At 41.9% G+C, this 26,720-nt stretch overlaps 1 protein-coding gene across 1 annotated transcript in view; it reads right to left on the bottom strand.

Moving 5' to 3' along the window:
- Positions 1-26,317, bottom strand: part of LOC140740706 (PH domain leucine-rich repeat-containing protein phosphatase 2-like) — a 133,438-nt gene extending 107,121 nt beyond the window's left edge. Inside the window, exons 1-2 of the mRNA XM_073070152.1 lie at positions 25,951-26,317; positions 21,757-22,058 (exon numbers count right to left, since the gene is read on the bottom strand). Of these exons, the coding sequence (XP_072926253.1) occupies positions 21,757-22,058; positions 25,951-26,160 (512 nt within the window). The 5' untranslated portion in view covers positions 26,161-26,317. The remainder of the gene's footprint in view (positions 1-21,756; positions 22,059-25,950) is intronic.
- Between the last annotated feature and the right edge of the window lie 403 nt (positions 26,318-26,720).

Raw genomic sequence — 26,720 nt, forward strand, 5'->3', positions numbered from 1 at the left:
GGAATGGTGCATCACCCATGAACAACTATACTGTTGGGAAGTCAAGAGAAACTCTCTCAATTTTTACTTGGACCAGGAATTGGATCAGCAAAACCACTCTGACAATTTTAACTGCAAAGCCTCACTTGACTGATCCAAACTAGCAGGAAGTTGTAAGCAGTAAGCATGAGGATGCAATGCCTAGACGCAGAAGGCTGTCGCAACAAATCAAATAGGAGGAGCTGGCAGAGCTAAGCCATGGCAAGGATGTTTCAAGGGAACTGCACAGCTGAAGTTATCAGCAGTCTAATCTCTTAAGGTATTATTACAGAATGGCAATTATCCCATGACAAACAAAAGAGGTGGAATGCAATCTAGAATCTACCAAACAGTCAACTCCTTAAGTGAAGTAGATGTTGACATTACCACCCTGTTCAACACAAATGTCTAAGAGGACTGTTGTAAACCTTTTGTCTGGTTAGTCTCCAACCTAATGCATGAATATCGATTTCTCCTTCCGGGAGAAAAAAATACTCCCACTCTCTTCTAATCTCCACCTTGGCCTCTTACTTCTTCTCAACTGCCTATAACCACTCCCCTTCTCCTATGATCCACTCAGATGCCATTCCCCCAGCTCTTTACTTTTCCTACCCACCTGGCTTCACCTATCATCTTCTAGCTATCCCCCTCCCCTCCTGCCACTCTTTGATTCTGGCGTCTTCCCCCTTTCCTTTACAGTCCCAAAGAAGGGGCTCGGCCCGAAACTTTGTCTGTTTATTCATTTCCATAAATAATGCCTGACCTGCTGAGTTCTTCCAGTATTTTGAGAGTGTTGCTTTGGATATCCAGCATCTGCATAATTTCCTGTGTTCATGAAAATGATTCTTTTGAGTTGGCAACTCTGCCACTTCCTCCTCCCAGTTTTTACTCTCAGTGGAGGCAGGAATTTTGAGGGGTTCTCAGATGAAAATGATGCTACAAATATTAGTTGATGATGGCACACATGGAAAAAATGTGCCAAAGAACGTGAAATGCTTGCTTTAGAGCAAAGTGTGAATAAATAGTGTAGCCTAAATAAAGACAATTGCTCTTAAGTGTGAATGAATGTACTAATGCCCACTTTGAGGAAAGTCATATTTTCAAATAGTGGTCAAACTTCAGGATCTGAATTAAACTTTATTTCCACTGTTTCATTTTTTTTTTTAAAGTCATACAATGTCTGCAGTGCAGACACTTTTCCCACTAAGCTTGCATTTCTCCTGGGACCATGTTATACAGTGCCAACCACAACATACCCCACCTAGAAGTGTCCCTATTGCTTGAACACAATACAGTCAAACCTACTCATAACTTTTTTACCTAGAATTTACTTATGGCAGACTCAGAGGAATACTACTACTCCACAAGGCTTTTTCTTTTAAAGAAACAGGGTTAAGATTATGTTTTTCTGTATTCTCTTCTTGGCCCTGTATCTGTTTCCTGCCACACGAGCCCAGAGGAAAGGTCACATTGCTTTGCAAGTCTGAACCAATATCAAAATAACATTTAAGAGCACAATTCATCCACTCATTCCTTTGCACCCTTTGTGAAGCAATGAAAACTTGACAGCTGTTAGAATATGGGCATCTTCACTATGGAATATACAACACATACCAAGTCAAAATAATCTTTTAAGTACTTGAACCACCGATAAACTATGTATAAAACATTTATTTGAAAATAAAATTGACAAAATTGTTTCAGCTTTCATGAAACAATCTAACATCTTAAAATGTAATAATAATCAAGTATGAACATGACTGGTAGCCTAATGGTTTTTGCTACATTATTACCAAGAAACACTCTGATGCACCATCAATAACTCTCGGAGACGGGAGGCTAACGATAGGCTTTTATTAGCTGCAAACGAGACCACTACATCCTGGAGACTGAGGGAGGAGCAGTGCCTCCAATCGTCTTTATACAGGGGTCTGTGGGAGGAGCCACAGGAGCAGTCAGCAGAGGGGCGTGTCCAGACAGGTATACATAGTTTACCACATTCACCCCCCGCCCTTTGTTTTAAAAGAGAGTCCCCACGGGGCGAAGTTTCTTACAAGTATATTTACAGGTTAAGTCTATCAGGCGGTTGAGTCAGTCGCTGCGATCAATGACAGTGGTTGTGCTGGCTCCGGCCTGACTTGAGGTGCCAGCCCGTTAGACGTCAGTTAATGCGTGTGCGTGGCGCCCGGTATGGGAGTGTCGTCAGGAGTCTGTGTAGGGCTTGGCGTGCGCGCAGTGCCCAGTATGGGAGTGTCGTGAGGAGTCTATGTAGGACTTGGTGTGCGCGGTGTCTCGTGGGTATATACATCGGTGGATACAGGGTTCATAGTCACCATGGAGTGTTCCGGGTAGGGGTCTGGTGCTCCTGCGGGCGCCAGGTCGCGAATGGAGACCGTGTCCTCCCGCCCATCAGGTAAGACCACGTAGACATACTGGGGGTTCGCATGAAGTGGGTGAACCCTCTCGACCATCGGGGAGTATTTATTGCTCCTCACATGTTTCCAGAGCAGCACTGGCCCTGGGGACATCAGCCAAGCCGGTAGGGTGGTCCCAGTGGCAGACTTACTGGGAAAAGAAAAGAGTTGCTCATGAGGGGTGGCATTGGTGGACGTGTATAACAGGGAGCGGATGGAGTGGAGTGTCTCAGGGAGGACCTCCTGCCAGCGAGAGACCAGCAATCCCTTTGACCTAAGGGCTAAGAGTGCGGCCTTCCACACAGTAGCATTCTCCCTCTCCACCTGTCCATTTCCCCGGGGATTATAACTCGTGGTCCTACTTGTAGCAATACCCCTAGCCAGCAGGTACTGGCACAGCTCGTCACTCATAAACAAGGACCCTTTATCACAGTGGATATAGCAGGGATATCCGAACAGAGTGAAGAGCTGGCGCAGGGCTTTTATGACAGACGTGGCAGTGGTATCAGGGCAGGAGATGGCAAAGGGGAACCGCGAGTACTCGTTAATTATGTTGAGAAAGTAGACATTGCGGTTGGTGGAGGGAAGGGGGCCCTTAAAGTCTTCACTCAATCGCTCAAAGGGACAGGTGGCCTTGATAAGTTGTGCCTGTTCAGGACGGTAGAAGTGCGGTTTGCACTCAGCGCAGACTTGACAGTCCCTGGTCATCGTCCTGATGTCCTCAAGGGAGTAAGGCAGGTTCCGGGTTTTCACAAAATGGTAAAGTCGGGTGACCCCCAGGTGGCAAAGATCTGCATGGAGGGTGTATAACCGGTCGAGCAGCTCACTGGCACACACTCCCCGTGATAGGGCATCAGGGGGCTCATTGAGCCTTCCAGGCCGGTACAGGATGTCATAGTTGTAGGTGGAGAGTTCTATTCTCCACCTCAAAATTTTATCATTTTTGATTTTGCCCCGCTGTTGGTTGCTGAACATGAACGCAACTGAACGCTGGTCGGTCAGCAAGGTGAACCTTTTGCCGGCAAGATAGTACCTCCAGTGCCTAATAGCTTCCACTATGGCCTGGGCTTCTTTCTCCACCGCAGAGTGCCGAATTTCAGGGCCTTGAAAGGTACGAGAGAAGAATGCTACCGGCCTTCCTGCCTGATTGAGGGTAGCAGCCAGCGCGAAGTCGGAGGCGTCACTCTCTACTTGGAAGGGAATGGTCTCGTCCACCGCATGCATCGTTGCTTTGGCAATGTCCCCTTTAATGCGGCTGAAGGCCGCGCGGGCCTCAGCGGAGAGGGGAAATGCAGTGGACTTGACCAGGGGGCGGGCCTTGTCTGCGTAGTGAGGGACCCATTGGGCGTAATAGGAAAAGAAGCCCAGGCATCGTTTGAGGGCTCCGAGGGTGGTGGGAAGACGGAGTTCCAACAGGGGGCGCATACGGTCAGGGTCAGGGCCAATGACACCGTTCTCCACGACATACCGAAGGATAGCAAGTTGGGTGGTTCCAAACACACACTTGTCCCTGTTATAGGTGAGGTTAATAGCTTTGGCCACTTGGAAAAATCATTGGAGGTTATTGTCGTGATCCTGCCAGTCGTGACCGCAGATGGTGATGTTATCCAGATATGGGAACGTGGCCTTCAGTTGGCACTGGTCCACCATCCGGTCCATTTCCCTCTGGAAGACAGAGACACCATTCATGACACCGAAGGGGACGTGCAGGAAGTGATAGAGCCTGCCGCCTGCCACCCACCTAGAAGGCGGTGTAGGGGCGGTCCTCCGGACGGATGGGGAGCTTATGGTAAGCGGATTTCAGGTCTATGATCGAGTACACCTTGTACTGAGCTATTTGATTGACCATATCCGCGATGCGGGGTAGGGGGTACGTGTCAAGCTGCGTGAACCTATTGATGGTCTGGCTATAGTCCACGACCATCCTATTTTTCTGCCCAGTCCGAACAACGACCGCCTGGGCCCTCCAAGGACTTGTGCTTGGCTCAATGATCCCCTCCCTGAGCAGCCGCTGCACCTCTGACTGAATGAAGGCCCTGCCCCCGCGCTGTACCTCCTGCTTTTAGTTGCCACAGGTTTACAGTCGGGGGTCAGGTTGGCAAACAGCGGTGGGGGAGTGATCTTGTGGGTGGAGAGGCTGCAAGTGGTGTCAGTAGCACGGCCGTTGGCATGGTGCTGGTTGGAATGTGCGGGTCGGTGTGTGTGTGTGGTCAGTAGTGGAGTATATGATGAAGTCCCACAAAACTGAGGATTTCTGACAGTGATTGGTGGGATGGGCCCGTCATACTCCATTGTCACACTTTTCAGGTGGCTCCGGAAGTCAAGCCCCAATAGCACAGGGGCACACAGTTGAGGCATGACCAGTAACGCAAAGTTCCGATATTCTGTGCCCTGCACCACCAATGTCGCTACACAACCCCCCCCCCCCGGATGTCTGTGGAATGTGATCCAGAAGCCATGGTGACCTTCTGGCTTACCGGCTGTGTCACGAGTCCGTATTGTTGCACTGTGTCCAGGTGAATAAAACTCTCAGTGCTGCCCATGTCAAACAGGCAGCTAGTCCTCTGCCCCTCCACCAGGATGTCTATCATTGACCTTGTGAGCTGGTGTGGAGCGCTTTGGTCGAGGGTCACGGAGGCCAGAGTTGCATCACCGTCTAGGTGCCTGGTAAGACCCGTGGGTCGGGGGCAGGCAAAATGGCGGCGACCAAGATGGCGACCTCCATGCCTCGCACACTGCGCTGCTCGACCCCGCTCGCGGTTTGGACTTACAGGCCTTGGCGAAGTGGCCCTTCTTCCTGCAGCTGGAGCAGGTAGCTTCTCGGGCTGGGCAGCATTTTCGGGGGTGCATTTCGAGTCCGCACAAGTAACACTGCGCGGACTCGCAACTGGCAGCAGCCGAGGTAGATTCGCCGGCGGGTTGCGGGGTCTGCAGCGTCCACGAGGCCGGCAGGAGATCGCATGCCTGAAGAGCGTCAGCATTGTGCAGAGCGGCCTCCAGCGTGTCGGCCAACTCAATCACCGAATGTAAGGTAAGATCGGCGTGTTCCAGCAGCCGCTGGTGCACGTACACTGACCTGATCCCCATAACGAAGGCGTCTCTTACCAGCAGCTCTGCATGCTGTTCCGCCGTCAGTCCCCTGCAGTCGCAGGTCCGCACGAGTGTCTGTAGGGCCCGGACAAACTCAGCGCTCGACTCTCCGGCCCGCTGCCACCGCGTCGCTAAGCAATGTCTTGCGTAGACAGTGTTCACCAGCCGCAGGTATTGTGTTTTGAGGGCGTCCAGTGCCCCTTGGTAGGTCTGCAGATCCCTGATCAGGGAGTAGACCCGCGGACTGATTCTGGAGAGGAGAATTTTGTGCATCGTTGCAGGCTCGGTCACACGAATCTCTTCCAGGTACGATTGGAAGCATGCAAGCCAGAGTTCAAAAGCGATGCTGGCTTCCGGAGATTGAGGATCAATGTCCAATTTGTCTGGTCGTAAAATGCTCTCCATGTTTTAAAATTGCTGCTAATAAAATTGATGCACCATCAATGACTCTCTGAGAAGGGAGGCGAACAATAGGCTTTTATTAGCAGCAAACGAGACCACTACATCCTGGAAGACTGAGGGAGGAGCAGTGCCTCCAATCGTCTTTATACAGGGGTCTGTGGGAGGAGCCACAGGAGCAGTCAGTAGAGGGGCATGTCCAGACAGGTATACATAGTTTACCACACACTCAAACAACCATGCTCAGACTATCTAAAAATTACAAACATATTTCTGATAACAGTCTATATTGTTGCAATAATTGATTTTTTATTTGAAAAAGGTCTAGCTGCAACAATCATATGAAAAAGTTTTCTCTGCCTGCTTTTTGGAGCAATCATAAATCCGTTAAGTATACAAAAATTCATTACACTGTGCAATAAAAAAAGTGCTATTTCATTTTTTGATAATGATGAATGCATAAGATTCCAATTGCTATGCGTAAATTTTTACCAAATTTGTGTTTTCTTTTTCTCCAGAAAGTGCTATTCAATGAGGTTATAATTCAATGACTGCAGTCCAATAACTTTTTCAAATAAACATTCTCAATATGCCGAAATGAAACAGTAAATGATACGTATTTGATATCATAACCCACTCTAATCCTGTGTTTGGTCAATATTTACACAGATCATTTACAATACATCTTGATTAATTATTTTCCTTTCATCATCCAGCATTATGAGACCAGTTACAGGTGTCCCCCGTTTTTCGAACACTCACTTCTTGACAGCTCGCTGTTACGAAAGACCTGCACTAGTATCTACTTTCGCTAACCAAAGAGGATTTTCGCTTTTATGAAAAAGACGCCTGCTTTATACGTGTGTTTACCCCAAGAAAGACTACAATGACCATGAAGCTTTGTGCGGGCAGTTGTTTGCACATGTGTATATGTGCATATGCGTGTACGTGCCGATTTTTTTTCTCCAAATCAATTTCAGCTCGCTGTCTTCCCGATTTTGATAAGTGAAACTACACTGTACATACAATATTTCTACTTTATATAGGGTGTATATTTATCATATCATTCCTGCTTTTACTATATGTTAGTGTTATTTTAGGTTTTGTGTGTATTTGGTTTGATTTGGTAGGTTATTTTTTTGGGTCTGAGAATGCTCAAAAATTTTTCCCATATAAATTAATGGTAATTGCTTCTTCGCCTTACAACATTTCGGCTTACAAACGGTTTCATAGGAACGCTCTACCTTCGGATTGCGGGGGAAACCTGTATCTTGATCCTACAGACATCCAATTCTACTCAGCATAAAAAGGAATGGCTCTAACATCTTCTTGGTCATAATACATCAGAAGAAATTCCATTATTAAGTCAGTGAAGGACAAAATATTAGCAACTAAAAATTTGAAAGGTAAATTGAAAGTAAACTCAGCATCTTATCAAACTCAAACAGTATTATCCATACCATGCAAAACAATTACCTGCAGAGAGAATGTCAAGCATTATACCTAGAATAGTTATAATCAAAATTATGCCGTTTTTTTTCAAACCATTCCATAATATACACTTTGTGGTTCCTCTTGCTAGGGATACATTCAAATGCTGAATAGCTACAAGGTTAATTCTTCCGCTTAACATCAGAACACAACCTATTCTTGCAAGGACAAAAGTAATTACTTCTGAGGAACACACACACCTCATTTATCAAGCCAGGCACTGATACTTTGAACAGGTGGCAGCATGTCTGATAGAAATATTTGCTTGAAAACTTCTTAGCAATCTGAGTTTTTGATTCTACCAGCATTTGATATGCCATTTTACAAATTAAACAGCCCTTTGCAATTTATACTTATGGAATTGGCATTATTTACTCTCATTACTTTAATTATTCCAATTTTCTCTCCAAATTATATTCAGTGACTTGTATCTAATTGTATTTTATCCACTTCTTCATACACGACAAGACTACATTAATTTCAGTAAAATACATTCCATGCATATCTGATTTCAAACTGGAAGTATTTTTCTAATCCCTGTGGAATTTTTAAATCAACAGAGTAAATGCCACTTTTTGCTACTGTCTCTGTCAAAACTTGTCTAAAATTTAAGTGTTGTATTTGAGGAGGTCAAATGTAAGTTTTTCTGGCAACCTAACTGAATTGGGAGCGAGAAGGCAGTTTATAGGTCCATGAGTGAGATTTTAAAAAGCAGCATTCCGAGACTTTCAGCAGTTTTCTGCTGGCCCAATCAAATTGGGAGTGTGAGAGAAGGTAACTCACAGGTCTGTGAGAGAATTTAAAAAAGGAGTGTTCATGAGCTTTCAGTGTTTTCTGAATGCCAATCAAATAACGATTCTAGCAAAGGTAAATAAAAATAAGGAAGGGGCAAGTGGAGTGGCTACTGTGCGAGTGGACGAGTGTCAGAGTGAGGAGGCTTCGGCAAGAACAGGCTTCAGCAAGGTGTGCATATAGGACATTTCTTCTTCATTCTTAATTCTTTGTGTTAATACATAGCTAGAGCAGTGAAGATGACTATGAGGCTGTGTTCTGTTCTTGGTATGAGATGAGGGAACTCTGGGAGTCCTTCAAGTTCCAGATAACCACATCTGCACTGAGCTGCAGCTCCTCAGAGAACGTGGTAAGAGCTGGAGTTGCAGCTTGATGACCTTCGGTTCATACAGGAAATTGAAGAGGTGATAGATGGGAATTACAGGTAGGTAGTCACCCCTAAGTTGCAGGAGGCAGGTACCTGGGTGACTGTCAAGGAAAGGAAGTGAGCAGTAAGTGCAGAGTTCCTTGTGTCCTTTCCCCTTAATAATGTATGCCGCTTTAGATACTGTATGGGGGCGGGGGGGGGGGGAGAGACACAAACTACTAGGGGGAAGCTGCAGCGACAGTTTCTCTGGCACTGAGTCTGGCATTGTGGCTCAGAAGGGAAGGGAGGGGGAAGAGAAGAGGACTGCAGAAGTGATATGGGATTCCATAGTTAGAGTAATAGATAAGATTCTGTGGATAGAGACACCCAGATACTACGTTGCCTCTTTGGTGCCAAGGTCCATGGCATTCTAAGGAGGATGGGTAGCATCCAGAAGTCTTGGTACATATTGGCACCAATGGCATAGGTAGGAAAAGGGAGGAGGTCCTGAAGAGAGATTTTAGGGAGCTAGGTTGAAATCTGAAAAGCAGGACCTCCAGGGTAGTAATGTCTGGATTGCTGCCTGTGCCACTTGCCAGTGAAGGAAAGAATAAGAATAATTTGGCAGATGAATGTGTAGCTGAGGAACTGGTGCAGGCAGCAAGGTTTCAGATTTCTGGATCATTGGGATCTCTTTTTGGGGAAGGTATGACCTGTACAAAAGGGATGGGTTACACCTGAACCCGAGGAGGATGAAAATCCTTGTGGACAGGTTTCCTAGAACTGTTTGGGAGGATTTAAACTAAGTTGGCAAAAGGATGGGAAGCTGAGGATGGGGCAGTTGGCATACAGGCAGAGGCACTCTGTGGTGAAACTGTCAGGAAAGACAGGTGGATAATAGGGCAAAATTGCAGACACTGGGATGAGTTGCAGTGCAACTGAGGAACAAAATCAAAAAGGATGACAAATACAGCACTGAAGGTGCTATATTTGAATGCACGCAGTATACAGAATAAGGGAGATGATTTTGTAGTGCAGTTAGAGCTTGGCAGGTATGACGTTGTGGGCATCACTGAGTCATGACTGAAAGAAGATTATAGTTGGGAGCTCAACATTCAAGGATACACACTGTATTGAAAGGACAGGCAGGTAGGCTGAGGAGATGGGATGGTTCTGTTGGCAAAGAATTAAATCATTAGAAAGAGGTGACGTAGGATCAGAAGACGTAGAATCATTGTGGGCAAGTTTAAGAAACTGCAAAGATAAAAAGACCTTGATGGGAGTTATATACAGGCCTCTGAACAGTAGCCAGGATGTGGGCTACAAATTACCATGGGAGACAGGAAATGTTACAATAGTCAAAGGACAATGTTACAATAGTCAATAAGCTGGTAGATTGGGAAAATCAGGTGTTGATTTTGAATCCTAAGAGAGAGAACTTGTAGAATGCCTATGAGATGGCTTTTTAGAGCCACTGGTGGTTGAGCCCACTAGGGGATCAGCTATTCTGGAGTGGGTGTTGTATAATGAACCAGATTATAGAAATCACCCTACAATTTGAGAGTGAGAAGTCAAATGTATCAAGCATTATAGTGGAATAAGAGAATAAGGGAGGCATGAGAGGGGAGCTGACCATAGGAAAGATGACACAAGCAGGGATGATGGCAGAGAAATGGCTCGAGTTTTTGGAAGCATTTGGGAAGGCGGAGTTTTTGGAAGCAATTGGGAAGGCACAGGATAGATGCATCCCAAAATAGTAGTATTCAGAAGGCACAATGACACAACCTTGGTTGACAAGGGAAGTCAAAGCCAACATATGAGAGAGGACATTTAACAGGATAAATATTAGTGGGAAGTTAGAGGGTTGGGAAGCTTTTAAAAACTAAAAGGCGGCAACTAAATATCCATAAAGAGGGAAAAGATGAAGCATGAAGACAAGCTAGATAATAAAACCAAAAGATTTTTTCAGATATATAAAGAGTAAAAGAGAAGTAAGAATAGACATCACAACTGGAAAATGATGCTGGAGAGGTAGCAATGGAGGGGGGGCAGGGGAAGACAAGGAAATGGTGGACAAACTGAATAAGTATTTTGCTCCAGTTAAGGATGAGGTTTCAGGGTACTTGGAGCACATGGTAAAATAGACCAAAATCAGCATGGCTTCTTTCAGGGGAAATCTTGTCTGACAAATCTGTTGGAATTCTTTGAAGAAATAACAAGGAGTATCGGTGGATGTTGTGTACTTTCATTTTCAGAAGGTCATTGACAAGGTGCCACAAATGAGGCAGTTTAGCAAGATAAGACCCCATAGTATTGAAGGAAAGATACTAACATTGGCTGATTTACAGGATGCAGAGCAGGAACGAAGGGAGCCTTTTCTGATCAGCTGTCAGTAATGAGTAGTGTTCCGCAGGGGTTGGTGTTGGGGCTGCTTCTTTTCATATTGTTTGTCAATGTATTGGCATTGGAGAAGTTTCAAAGGAGGCTCACAAAAATGATTCTGGGAATGAAAGAATTATCAAATGAGGAGTGCTTGGTCACTCTGGGCCTTTACTTGCTGGAATTTTGAAGAATGAAGGAGGAATCTCATTGAAACCCATCAAATGTTGAAAGGCCTAAATAAAGCAGATGTGAAAAGAATGTTTCCTATATAGGGGGAGTATAGGACCAGAGGGCACAACCTCAAAATAGAGGGAAGTCACTTTAGAATGGAGATGGAGGAATTTCTTTAGCCAGAGGGTGGTTAATCTGTGGAATTCGTTGCCCTAGGCAACTGTGGAGGTCAGTTCATTGGGTGTATTTGAGACAGAGGTTGGTAGATTTTTGATAAATCAGGGCATGAAAGGTTACAGGGAAAAGGCAGGAGAATGGGGTTGAGGGAGAAATGGACCAGCTATGATTAAATGGTGGAGCAGACTCAATGGGCCAAATAGCCTAATTCTGCTCCTATGTCTTTTGGTCTTAAGGTTTAGTACACAATAAATATGGAGCATTAGTTATACCGAAGGAACTTAGCATGCAATTCCATAGCTCCGTCAAAGTGGCAACAAAAATATATAGGAAGGTGGTACTTGCTTTTATTGGTCAGAGCATTGAGTATAAAATACGAGAAGACATGTTGCAGCTTTATAAAACTTCAATTAGATCACATTTGGAATAGTGTGTGCAGTTCTGGATATCATTACAGGAAAAACGTGGACACTATAGAGAGGGTGCAGAAGAGCTTCACCACAAAGTTGCCTAGATTAGAGAGTACTAGTTACAAGGCTAGAAAGCAACACTGAAATGGCACTTAGACAAGCATGTGAACAGGCAGGAGTTGGAGGGATACAGACCACATAAGGCACATTTTAATTTGGCGCCATGGTCAGCATGGACTCTGTGGTGTGAAAGGTGTTTTCCTATGATGTATTGTTCTATGTATTGCATATTTTAAAGAACAGAGATAAAACATTCGCTTAGAGGTTCACAAATCTTGGGAATTCTCCTCTTCAGAAGGTAATGGAAGCAGAGCCTTCAAAGCTAAATAGGAACACAGGATAGAGCTTACAATCTGATCAGCCATATTCTTAATAAATGAAGTAGGCTTCTGGGTCTAAGTGGCCCTACTGCTCATCCTAATTTTGGAATAAACCAGAAAAAGCAATAAATACTCAAATGTATCACACAGATATCATATAAGAACAGTGAAAACCACCATCAGATATCCAGAACAATGGTGCTCTGACACAAGCCACTGAACAAACAAGAATACCAATCCTTTAAGATAGCCATTTTGGGTTAACTTGATGCAGGGGAACTATAATGGTGTCACCCTGAAAAATAAAGCAGCTACAAATGAGTATAAGAAATGAAAATTCAGGACATCAGAGAGGAGTCTCCAGATCTTTCTCATACTGATAGAGAGCATGCAGTGTCTCTGAAAATGTTTAAGGATCAATACTTAGAACTATAAACTTATAGAACATAGAAAACCTACAGCACAATACAGGCCCTTCAACCCACAAAGCTGTGCCGAACATGTCCTTAGAACTACCTAGGCTTACCCATAGCCCTCTATTTTTCTAAGGTCCATGTATCCATCCCGGAGTCTCATAGCCATTACAGAGTCTTGGCTGGCATAAGGGCAGGAATAGCTGGTTGACATTCTAGTTTTTAGATATTTTTAAAGAAAAAGGAGGTTAAAAGTGCTTGGGTAGTGACGTTGCTATCAGAGATAGTACCACAGCTCTAGAAAGGAGGACACTGTGGAGGGATCATTTACCAAGTCAGTGTGGGTGGAAGTCACAAACAAGAAAGGAGCAATCACTCTATTGGGACTATTCTGTAAGTCCTCTGATAGCAACAGGAAGATTGGGGAGCAGATCAGTAGGCAAACTTTGGAATGGTGCAAAAATAATAGAGTTGATGTCATGGGTGACTTCAACCTCCCTAATACTGATTGGCACCCAAGTCAAAAAGTTTAAATGGTGTATTCAGGAAGGATTCCTGTCACAGTATATGGACAGGTATGTGAACAAGCCCACTGGAGGAGAGGCCATTCTGGATCTAGTACGAGGCAATGAATATAGTCAGGTGACAGATGTCTTGGTGGGTGAGCATTTAGGAGATAGTGATCACAACTTTTACTTTGGCCATGGACAAGGATAGGAGCAAACATTAAGGGAAACTATTTAATTACAGGGCTAATTACAGTGCTATGTGGCAAAAATTTGGGAGTATAAGTTGGGAATAGAAGTTTTCTGAAAAATGCACAGAACTGTGAAGGTTATTTAGGGAGCAGTTGCATGGAGTTCTGAATAGGTTAGTCCCATTGAGAGAAGGAAAGGATGATTGGTTGAACTTGACAAGAGAGGTGGAACATTTAGTCAAGAGGAAGGAAGAATCATACTTAAGATTTAGGAAACAAAAATCAGACTGGGCTCTTCAGAGTTTTGAGGTAGCTAGGAAGGATCTTAAGGTACTTAGAAGAGCTAGGAGACATGGGAAGACCTTGGTGAGTAGGATTAAGGAAAAGCCCAAGACAATCTACATGCACCTGAAGAACAGGATGATGACTAGAGCAGGGGTAGGATGACTCTGAGATAAAGGAGGAAACGTAATGCCCAGAGTCAGAGGTGGTAAGAGACGACCTTAATGAACATTTTGCTTCAATGTTCACCAGTGAGAAGGGCCTTGACAAACGTCAGGTCAGCATAGGACAAGCTAACACACTACAGCCCGTCAAGGTTAAGAAAGACGCAGTGTTGAATCTTTTGAAAAACATTACCATAGACAAGTCTCCAGGGCTGGACAGGATATACCCCTGATTACTACAGGAAGTGAGGGAGGAGATTGCTAGGTGTAAACGATGATCTCTGCATCCTCAGTGGCCACAGAAGTAGCACCAGAAGATTGGAGGTCGGCAAATGCTGTTTGTTTGTTCAAGAAAGGTAGTGCGGATATTCCTGGAAATTAAAGACTAGCGAATCTTATGTCATTGGTGGGCAAACTAATAGAAAGGATTCTTAGAAGATTTATGATCATTTGGAGAAGCATAGTATTATTAGGAACAGTTAGCATAGCTTTGCTAGGGGCAGGTCATGCATCACAAGCTTGACTCAATTTTTCAAGGAAGAGACAAAACAAATTGGAGGTAGAGCAGCAGAAGTCGTGTATAAGGATTTTATTAAGATGTTTGACAAAGTTTCCCATGATAGTCTCATTCAGAAAGCGATGAGGCACGCAATCCATGGAAAATTGGCAGTGTATATTGACCTGCCCACAGAATGAGAGTCGTAGTAGACAAAACAATCTGCCTAGAGATCAGTGGCTTGTGGTGGTCTGCAGGGATCTTTTCTGGGAGCCCTACTCATAATTTTTGAAAATTACTTGTTTAAGGAAGTGGGAAGGTTAGTAATTTTGCACATGACACAAAGGATGGTGGTGTTGTGAATAGTGTAAAATGTTGTCATAGGTTACAACGGGACATAGGGTGCAAAGCTGAGCAGAGAAGAGGCAGATGGAATTCAATCCATGGAAGTGTGAAGTGAGCTACTTCGTAAGGTTGAATTTGAAGGCAGAGTACAAGATAATGGAAGGATTCTCAGCAGTGTGGAGGAACAGAAGAATCTTGGGGTTCAAGTTCATGGATCCATCAAAGCTGCTATGCAAGCAGATAGGGTGGTTAAGAAGGTCCGTTGGCCTTCATTAGCCAAGGGACTGAGTTTAAGAACTACAAGATAACGTTGCAGCTCTAAAACCTAGTTAGATCACACTTGAAGTAAAATGTTCAGTTCTGGCCACCTCATTATAGGAAAGACACACAAGTTTTAGAGGGTGCAGAGGAGATTTACTAGGATACTGATTGAACAGAAAACATGTCTTATAAGGAAAGGCTGAACAAGCTAAAGCTTTTCCCTTTGGAGTGAAGGAAATTAAGAGGTGACTTGATAGAGGTGTACAAGAAGATGAGGCATAGAGTGGATAGCCAGCACTTTTTTCCCCCCAGGACAGCGATGGCTATTACCAGAGGACATCCTTTTAAGCAGATGAGAGGAAAGTTTGTAAAGCTGCCAGAGAAAGTTTTTAAAAAAAATATATACAGAATGGTAGGAACATACAAAAGACTCTTAAGTATATAGATCAAAGAAAAATGAATGGTTATGGACAGTGTAGGAGAGAAGGGTCAGCTTGATCTTGGAGAATGCTAAAAGGTTGGCACAACATTGTGGGCTGAAGAGCCCTTACTATGCTATACTGTTCTATAATCTCAGCAAGACACATCAGGTCCAGAATGGCTATCCTGGGAGCAAACTACAACATCAGCAGATTGAGTTGGGTGAGTAAGATAGAAAGTGAAATCCACCAAGAAAATCATTATGTGGCAGACAGACTAAAGGCAATTGTTTCAAATGTGGTTAACAAAGTCTCTGGCTTGAGGTTGCTGCAATAGAAAAGGTAGAGGAATTTAGGAACTGTGGAAAACTGGGACACACAAATAGAACAGAAAAGGGAATAAAATGACTCACTGGACTCTATGAGGACGTAGCCATTCTGACACATGATGCAGGAAGTAGAACCTATCAGGAAATGATTTACACAAATAATATTTTAAAAGTCAATTGGCACTGAAACTATTGATATAGCATACTAGAACCTAGATTAGTTTGTGTGGGAGTGTCATATGTTTGCCAGGGCAATCCTTGTGCAAAAATTCATCTTTAATATCTAACGTTAAAGCAGCAGACAATAACGAATTAGGCGTCCAAAAGCAGTAAAGCCTTTGTAGCCTTATCTTTTTCACTGCAATTGTTCACTTCTGTACCAAAAATTTAATTTATATTGTTATAAATCTCCTGTCATGATAATGGCTTTTAACTGATTTAAATAGAATTACTATATATCAGGCTCATGACTTCAGGTAATATTCAAATGTTGCCAAGCTTTTGAACTCCTAACTCATTACTTGATTCAATCTTTCTAAATTGTACAATGAGAAGGACTTTTCCTTACTTTTAAGGCAGGTAGACACACCCTTGAAAGAAATTTTAAACCAAAGACTAATAATAAAAGTTAGAATTGTAGACATTAGTATCTTTCCTTTTAACCAATGGCCTTCTTGACCACCAAGGGAAATAAGGCAGTAGATCATGAAGACAAAATTTAAAGTTACAATATCTGATTTAAGTCAATGGAACATTTAAAAAAAACATTTTAATTTGCTTACAGTTAAGAGAAGACTTGCCCTTCATGCAGTTTAAATTAAAAATAAGTGGTAGAATGGCAGCTGCAAATCCTCATTTTGGGGAATTGTTTGAGAACTGAGATGCAATTTCAAATATCATCTTTCTTAATAAATATTTGATTTCCATTGGTGAACAACAAAATTAGTTATGATTTTGAATGCCCTGTTCAATTTTGTATTCTTAAGATAGACCTTATGTGAGTTTAACAGTCGACAGTAGTTGAAATAAACAGCTTATTGCAATTTTTGTTGGATGAAATGCTGCCAGTCTGGACAGGTTTACAATGAAGTTAACTCTTCCACAAGTGGCTCTTTTGTTCAAGTTCTATCATTTTAAATAGCTATTTTTCTGACATTATTAAATTACACAGAGCTACAAAGGAATTTAGAAATGTGGTAAAACATAGTTTAATCAGGATTTTACTGGGACTTAAATAATTAGTATTATTAACTTAATATTTTAAATGGTATACTTAGTATTGATGAGAAGTACAATTGTTTGTGTGTTATTAGTTTAGGCAGAATTTTTCATCTATTATTGTGACATAGATGAACATCAGACCACATTTTATGAGTAATTAATGCAGAAAACTAGGTAATTGCAAAGGGTTCACAAACTTTTTCTTACAATTGTACAACATTGGATGAACACACACACAAAATGCTGTAGGTCAGGCAGCATTGATGGAAATGAATAGTTGACATTTCAGGCAGAGAGCCTTCTTCAGGACTGGAAAGGAAAGGGGAAGATGCCAGAATAAAAAGGTGTGGGGAGGGGAAGGAAGGAAGAAGCCAGGTGGGTAGAAAAGGTAAAGGGCTGGTAAGGAAGGAATCTGATAGGAGAGTGGACCATAGGAAAAAGGGAAGACGACGACACACGGGGAGGTGATAGGCAGATGAGAAGAGGTTAGAGGCCAGAGCGGGGAATTGAAGAGGGGAAGGGAAGAGAAAAATGTTTTTAACAGAAGGAGAAATTGATAATCATGCCATCAGGTTAGAAGGAACGTAAGCCGTTGCTCCTCTATTATGAGGCTGCCCTCATCATGGTACAAGAGGATGTCATGGACCGACAGGTCAGAAAGGGAATGAGAATCAGAATTAAAATGCTTAGTCACTGGAAAATACCACTTAGGTCCCCCAATTTACGTTGGGTCTTACCGATGTAGAGGAGATCATATCAGGAGCACCGCACACAATAAATGACCCCAGCAGATTTGCAGGTGAAGTTTTGCCTCACCTGAAAGGTCTGCTTGGGGCCCTGAATGGCAGTGAGGGAGGAAGTAAATGGGCTTATAGAGATAACTGTCAGGAGAGAGATTAGTAGGGAGGGATGAACAGACAAGGGAATCACAGAGGGAATGATCCTTGCAGAAAGTGGGGGTGGGGGGGAAAACAAGGAGGTAAAGACATGTTTGGTGGTAGGATCCCATTGGAAGTGACGGAAGTTGTGAAGGATCATTGGGTAGTAGGCAAGGACAATAGAGATGCTGAGGCTCATGAGGTAGTAGGTAATTTCAATGACATCCTCAATGACAACATACTTCACCAAATGGAAAGCTTTTCCAAATTGTTTTAAATGAGATAAAATTATATTACATTTTGACGTTCCAGATAAGAAAGATGAAGTCAGGTACAGTTAGTTAATGACTTTCTCTTGGAGAATCTATGACCACAGATTGTTCATGAGTAATGCAATAAGCCTGTAGAAAAACATGGAAAACTTGCAATGAAGCATAGCTCTCACGTGTGCAATAACACACGATTCAGAAATATCCAAACCCCTTGTATTTGCTGCCACCTCAAATTAAATTTGCATGCTTACAAAAATAGTAATGATTTCCAACAAAGGATACATATTACTGCTTCTAAGAGAGGTCAAATATACCAGCTATAGTGACTAAGCCTACTCTAAGTTGAGTTGGACAGCATTACAATATCTAGCAAAGTTGTAAGAAAACTACAAAAGGTACATGGAGGTAAAAATTATTGAGGACTTACTGCTCACAATATGGAAAAAAAAAGGATTAAATAACTTCTGGACCATCTTGACAACTGAAAATCCTGCTCGTAACTTGTAATCACTGTTGTCAGATACAGGTTTCCAGGGCCAAACAGGAAAGACTGATGTTAAACATAAAGTTCCTGAAATTTATTCTGTTACAGTAATTTTGTCTGGGTTAATATGACTAGTCAAGTTAAAGTTGTTTTGTCTTTGAGATGAATTCTCAGTATACTTATCGGTACTTATAAGACAAATGTGCACAAAACACAAAGACATCGAACAAATAAGAACAGTGTCTAGCCAGCCTCACCAATTGCTAATAAGTAGACTTACTGTAAATTATATTCCATTGCCTTTGGTATGCTTTCCTCTGCATGTTTGCAATAATGAATGTGACTTCAGCTTGCTCTGATTTTGTGTGTTATCATCCCACAGCAACTTCCTATAACTAGCCTTTGGGAATTGTCCATATGCACACAAGCTTAAGATGGAACAAAGCTAAGCTAGACTGCCACTTTCTCCCACAAAGTCCATGCACAAATGCCCTATTGTTTAATGCCCTGGCTCACTGGTGAAATTTGGCTGTTTTATGAATAATCAAAATAGCTGTTGATAGTTATTGAATCAATCAACACCTTAACAGGAAAAAATTATAAACTATATTGCATCTCATCTCTTCCAAATATCCTCAGACTTCAATTTGCTAAAATGGTAATTAATCAGTCACAGACTTCTTGAAACATCCAGCGAAAGGCAGGCCTCAAGAGGCTTATAGAGGAGAGACATAACTGTGTTACCAGTACAAAAAAAGGTCAACATTCTGATAGCCAATGATAAATCCTGTCTCCTCTCTGTCAGAAATAGTCGTCAGAAAAGTTGGGTCTTTCAAAATGCCCATCAGAAAGATAATCCACATAGAAGTTTTTCAAAATATTCTATTTAAGATTATTCCAATGTTCCAGTCAGTCAGCTAATTAAATTTATCAATTAATAATAAATCAACATTTGTAGATCAGAAAGACTCCAAAAATTCCACCCTTATCATAAAAATTGCATCAATGTCTCAGCTAAATAGATCACATAACACGCAGTTGAATAATTATTGCTCAAACTGGCCAAATACTGTTGATCTATATTCATAAAGAATTTGAGTACAAGAGTAAAAATGGCTTACTAAGTTATAAAGGACCTTGTTTAGACCTCACCTAAAGTATCGTAGCAATTTTGGTCTCCTTATACAACAAAAAAAAAAGATACACTTGTCATAAATGAAGTGCAATGAAGATTTACCAAAATGGTTCCAAGGGTACTAATGTTTCCCTATGTAGAGAAGTTGAGAAGACCTTTAACTAAGTATAAAGGAATGTGAGGTGATCTCATTAAATCTTACAGCATGTTTTATAGGGTTCAAAACGATGGATTCAAGAAGGGCAAGTCCCCTTGGTGGAGAATCTGGAATGGGGGGGGGGGGGGGGGGGGGAGAATCACTGAAAAGGAAAAAGCTACTTAGAACTGAAATAAAGGAAATTTCTTTACTCAGAGGGTGGTATGGTTTTTTAAGAATTCCCTTCCCTAGATGGCTCTGGAGGTTCAGTCATGTCCATTCAAAATGAAGAGAATCAAGGGAAACAGGAATGGTGTAGGAAAATGAAGCCAAGGTAGAAGACCAGTTAGCACTTGATTGATGGAAGCTCAATCCTACTCCTAATTCTTGTGTTGGCATGTTCATTGTTACTAATTACCATCTATGCCTTCCCATTTAGCCTGCTGAACTATTACAAATGATTGGCTCTCCTGAACAATAAAAAGCAATATTGTAAAATTAATCAAGGATATAATACAACTCTAATGATCGCATTATGTTGGAAAAGGGGAAAATACATCCATTGGTAAACATAGGAGCAAGACCAAATGAAAAGAACAAACCTCTATAATTTTCTAAATCTGATTGCATAATAACATATGATCTGTATTCAAAATAATGTTTTCCTATCATAGAGGGTTTGATTTTACACTTCTGTCTATGCTCTTGAAATATCTAGTGTTCTTAATATTCATGCTGTTCTTAGAAATCTCGCAATCCTATTTAGGGATAAGATTACTGCAACTTGATGGGGCACTGACAAAGTGGTGCAGAGGAAGTTCAAATACAATGGTGTACATGTCATGTATGACTACTGTCTATCAGCTATTATATAGTTTATCCAATTTTAAACAGTATACTGCAATATAACTTAACAGTGAATTAAAACTGAGTTCAACAATCAATCATTTACACCGAGGACCTTCTCCTCATATGCAACAACATCAAATGGGACTTTTGAACTCTGAGACAAGAATCCAAAGTGCCATTAAGTAGATGAACTTTGAGCATGGATAGCAGAAGATAAGAGAGAAAAGCAACAATAAACACAAGATTTGCAGGAAAGCCAAGAAAATAAGGAAAACAAAGGTTATAACCAAGGAGACAATTAATGTCTGAATCAGTAAACTTATCATGGATAAGGGGACTCTGTTGAGCCAAGAACATCAAGGCAGAGGAGCCAACTGAAATGGGGAACTTCAGAACAAAGCCATTATTCAGCAATGCAAACTTATGCTTAGAAAGGCAAAACATTTAAGGTCATCTAAAAACAGTTCTTTTTTTTGAGTTGTAAAGAACATTAAACAAAAAATAAAATATAAATCAATGATGGCTGGTTCCTAACTCTGAGTCACACCGAAACCTGAACAGACCTATAGATACTAGTCAGTAATTTCAACAACTGTAAACCCTGTTAATCAAGGGGAATATCAATTCACTTAGTTTAAACAGTACAATATGCATGTAATCCACAATTTGGAGCAGGAGATCTTTGCACTGTGCTCATGATCGAATTCAGTATGTTTCAAAGATGACGGGTGGAAAATTCTTCTGTTTTCATATACAATCAACACTCAAGAAACTATTCTGGAGATCTTAAGAGAAGAAACACTAACACAATTTAAAATACCTTTGCAAGAAACCTTACGTTGGGCCTCACCAAGAATAGAATGGTCACTAATTGTGAATGTTTTGTGAGAAAGCACCTTAGCTTATCACAGGCTTAGGGAGCTGGCTCTCATTGGCTCTGCCCTGCTGCAAGTAATTATAGACTGCTTAATTTCCTGAGTTAGGCAAGGAAGTGAATATTGTATAATCAGCAGTTAGCACCCTCTGACCCTATGGAAGGAGGAGGTAATTGATGAAGCAACTGAAAATGTTTAGTTTGAGGTTTGAATTACAAATACATGTTGTTAACTCTTCTCGCCATTCTTACCTTCTCAGTCAAAAATAACTCTATCCCTCATTAAAATTCATAGCCCCACAAATGATCTGTTGCCTAAATGCTATCACTGATTCCTCCAAATAAACAGCCAGCACGTAAAAAATACACGATGATAAAATTCAGCGGACTATCTGCCAAACCACTGCATTCCCTCAGAGGTTTGTTCCTACCTGATGAAATCACCATGGAGCTGCAGATACAAATCATCACTATCCTGAGTGCACAGCTCTGCTGTTGTTGTTTCAGTGCTGCAGAGTACCAACTGAAGATCTGGGCCAGATGATGTGGAAGTGGATGATAGCGAAGTACCAGACGAAGAGGTGGAGGAAGAAACATTTGCCAATACCATCTCCTTTCCATGAATATATATGCAACCTCTTCTTATATCTCCTTTGAGCCACTCTCTCTCCCGTAAACCCAAATTACTTTTCTTTCCAAGGCAACTCCTACTGGCATTGCGCTTCATGTTCCTCTATGAAAGGAAGGAAAGATGGATAAATTCTATCAGAACACAAGTGAACAATTTTTGAAGACAGAAATGAACATGGCAAAATCAAGTATGTACAGAATGAGAAAGGTTAAATGCATTCATCGTTTACTAAAGGTATAAAAGTTGAATTGTGAAATATTGAATAGAAGTGGCTTAACAGTGTAAACATTCAAGTGAAACATAATTCACATGAGCTGTCAGGTAAAATAATCTATTTTCAGTAATGAAATTTAGGGAGTCAAAGATGAGTAGGGAAACTAAATAGTTTTCAGGATTTTAAAATGCATGATGTATTTTATACTCTAGCTATACAAAAGAAATTTCAGTGCACCTCAAATGTTCTATAATGACATTTTTGAAATGTTAAAATTCTACAAATCTTATTTTGTTCATCCTCGCTATAGAAGCAAAAAAAGATCTTTATTTCAGGTAAATGTTTACAAAGTTTTAAGTGCTTAAAGTTAAAACTAACATTTGCTCAAAGATTTCTCTTTCATAAAAAATGGTGTCTTTAAAAATAAGATTGTGAAACCTTGAAAGAATCAATAGAATAATCTGGAACAAAAATTACACCACAGAACCAAGTCTCCAAGAATCTCTAAGAGCTTCCAATTAACAGAAATTTGTTTTAAACCTGAATTGATCACAGTTTGTTGTTTTAAAAATGTGAAAGTCATGCAGGCAGAACACCCAGATAGTTCTCTTTAGAGCTCACACACTGTGCATAACATACTGTTCAAACACATCAATTGGTCAAATAAATAACTACAACAAAACTCATCCTTCTGGCAAAATTGAAGTGTTAATTTTGCAGAGCAGTGATATTTCATTACAGCATATTTAACAATTCTGACAATTCCACGTAACTTCAGTTTCCAAAGTTCTCTAAATATGACGGCATTCCTGCAAGTTAAAAACCATTATGCAGGACACGTTGACCTACATTGAAATAAATGTAAAGCACATTCCATTTTACAAGGACATTAAAGGTGCATTTCAGGCTACTCAGTAACTGGTTTCTGCACTGTGGCTAAATAAATACAAAAGCTCAGGCAAACAAAACACGCTTCATGGTAGATGTCAATACATAAGGTCACTGGCCATTCTCTGATCATTAGATTCAAAGTAATCCTGATCAATTGACAAGTGCAACTTCCTTTGACCAAAGGTCAAAGATAGTGTAACAACCTGGTGAATGCATTTTAGCTTATATAATATCTACCTTCACAAGTCCAAAATTCAGTGTGTCAGAATTAAATCAATGGTGAACATGGTTTTACTCATCTAGTGCAACACAAGAGGTCACCATTGGGTCCACTGGCCCTATACCAGCTTCCAGCAAAGCTATCCCAACAGTCCTCATCAACAAGCCTCATTCAAAACCTGAGCCTCTGTGTCCTCCTCTGCAACTGGAATAATAAAACTGATTCGGAGATCCTTGACTTTCTTATCAGGAGACCATTCAGGGCAGATTAGTAATAACATCTCCTCACCGACAATCAACACAGGCTCGCCTCAAGGATATGTGCCAATTATTCTACACTCAATACACTCATGACTGTGGCCAGGCACAGCTGAAACAGCATAATTCACTGATGCCACAGTTGTTGGCAGAATCTCAGATGGTGACAAGGAGACATACAGGAGTGAGATAAATTGGCTGGTTAAGTGGTATCATGACAACAACAAGCACACAATCTCAGCAAGACCAAGGATTTGATTGTGGGCTTCAGAAAAGGGAAGTCAGGAGAACACACCAGTCTTCACTGAAGGGTCGGTGGTGAAAAGGGTGAACAGCTTCAAGATCCAGGGCACCAACATCTCAGAAGATCTTTCATGGGCCCAACACATTAAAGCAATCACGAAAGTGGAACTCCAGTAGCTATACTTCATTAGGAGCTTGTGGAGATTTGGTATGCCACCAAATGCTACTGTAAATTTCTATAGATATACAGTGGACAGCATTATTGCTGGTTCTATCACAGCCTGGTATCAAGGCTCCAATGTGCAGAATCGATAAAGACTGCAGAGGATTGTAGACTCAGCCAGCTCCATCACAGATACAACCTTCCCCACCACTGAGGACATCTTCAGGAGCCAGTACCTCAGGAAAGCAGCATATCCATCTTCAAGGATCCTCATTATTTGGGACATGTCCTCTTCTTAGCATTATCATCAGGAAGACCCACACTCAATGTTCTAGGAACAGCTTTTATCCCCTCTACCATTATATTTCTGACACTATCACTTTATTCCTCTCACACTATTTATTAAGAGTAATTTTTAAATCTTGCACTGTACTGTTTCAGCAAAATAGCAAATTTCACAACACACTTCAGTGATAATAAACCTGATTCAGATTCTATTCCTCCTCCCCTTAATCACCCAGTAGCCCCACTACTTTTATTCTCTCTCTCACATACCAACCAACACCCCACCCCCACAACCTCTACGCAGAGAGACTCAAGGTCAGGGTCCAATCCAAGTCACTGTAGCTACAACACTAGCTACTGCGTCACTGTACTGAATAAAAGTTATTATAAGTCATTCTTTATTATACTGGAAATCCAACTTTCAGCTAGCTTTCAGTGTCGCTAGAACCCTCATCATAATGATGTCATCCTGGTAGACCATACATTTATTTGAAGTTTGTTCAGTCGCAAGGCAACATAAAAACCACAAGAAAAATGGTGATGGAGAAAAGGAATGAGGGAGCAATGAATACTAGTCCAGCGCAAGCTTTCAATTCACAGAATATTCAATAGTGGCAACAGTGCAACTCCTTGAAACATTCAAATAAGACTCGCCAGACTTTAATGAAATAATTCTAGCACTACATTGCCTGAATCTGTTAAATCTCTTTGCTACCACACCAATCACAAGAATAACGTTTTAGTACACATTCTAAGCCAGCAACAGATCAGAGATATTACACAAAATTCCATAGTTCTTAAGGACTCCATGAGTGGATGAGCTTTAAATAAACACTGAGTAAATAACAGGCCAATATAAATCTGAAATGAAACAGAAAATGCTGGATATTCACTGTGGGCTAGCCACCATCTAAGGAAACAGAACTGACGTTTCAGCCCACTGACCCCTGACCAACGCTAAGTTCTCAGCTTTCCTGAAGTGGCCTTAGGAGATGGTTGCGGCAGTTACGTACATTTAAAAGACATTTGGACAGGTACCTGAATGGTAACGGTTCAGAGGGACGCGGTTCAAAAGTAGGCAAATAGAACTAGATGAGATGGGCTGGGCATCTTGGTCGGCACTAACAACTTGGGTTGGAGGGCCCGTCTCCAAGCTGCATGGTTCCGTGACTTTATAAATTGTAATCTCTTTGTCACAGATACATCAATACTCCAAAAATATATTCTGAAGTGTTTTGAAAGGCACTATATATACAGTTTTAAAAATGACAAATGTGGTTCCTACAGGTTCCGCTGTTCAGCAAGACATTAGATAACATTAAAAGATTTGCATAAAAGTGTGCAGGCAACAGCATTTACCTTATTATCTTAGTATCAGTATTTGTGCAATAAGTTATATGGAAATAAACGCAATTTGAAAATGATATTCATTTTAGTATTGCAGATCTGTATTTCTAATGTTCAAAAGACTATTAACAGTTAAATTAAAGGTAGCGCGATCGCAAATTTTCGCTGCGTTTTCTCTGTGCAAAGACCTGATATCAGCTTCACTGCAAACGCAGTATTTTGAAATAGTGCGCCATAATCACCATTTAGGCTAATTAAGCCTTAATAACTTTACATAGATATTCAAAAGCAAACCACGTTTCTTTTAAAGGCACGAGATCAAAAGCAAATGTTTCCAGATATCAATAAACCCCGGCCATAGTTAAAAACAATACCTTTAAGACGCGCACTCCCCTCCCTGCAACCGCCGAGCCCGAGCTGCATGCGGTGCTGGGCTTTGCTGGAGGGCAGAGCGGCTCCATCACCACTGCGGCGCCGGCAGCCGGAACGTTTGCGGGCTGGCACCTGGGCTCCACATCCCCGGCCAGCCCTGCTCGCTTTCCCGCCTCCGTCTCCGCTGCTGCCGGCGACGGTACCTCAGCCATTGCGGTTAGAGCCGCCGCATCCACAATAAGATGAGGAAGAGCCAAGAGCGTCAGCGTGAGGAGACTGGCAGTGTGGAGTGATGCAGTTTCCAAGGGCTCCTCAGCTTGCGCCCGTCGCCATGATGACAGCGTTGTGCCGGAGCGGAGAGAGGCCGTCGCGTCGCCTCGCCTCAGCGTTCATCTGAATATGCCTCATGCATTATTCATCAGCTCGTGCGTCATTTGCATAGTACCCCGTGTTTTTCGCCCCTCTGCTTTCACAGTGCGTCATTGAGGGGCGAACACGGGAACACCCCGATCTGAATTCGCTTGAATTTGTAGTGCAATCATATTGTTCTTAACAGGTTTTGATCATAGCTGGCTTTCGGTATTTGATATGATCAAGCTTGATCTGACTGATGCGAAGTCACCTCAAGTTGGAAACGAGCAATTTAACAAAAATAGGTTATGGTCTCGTCAACGTTATGGGTAGGCTGAGCTCTTCTGCATGAGGGTTTTGAGGGCACCCGGAGATTGACACTGAAAATTCCAGTGAGTAAATGGAGATTTGAAGCCATTTT

The sequence above is a fragment of the Hemitrygon akajei genome, chromosome 17 (assembly GCF_048418815.1).
Source record: "Hemitrygon akajei chromosome 17, sHemAka1.3, whole genome shotgun sequence".
NCBI lineage: Eukaryota > Metazoa > Chordata > Chondrichthyes > Myliobatiformes > Dasyatidae > Hemitrygon > Hemitrygon akajei.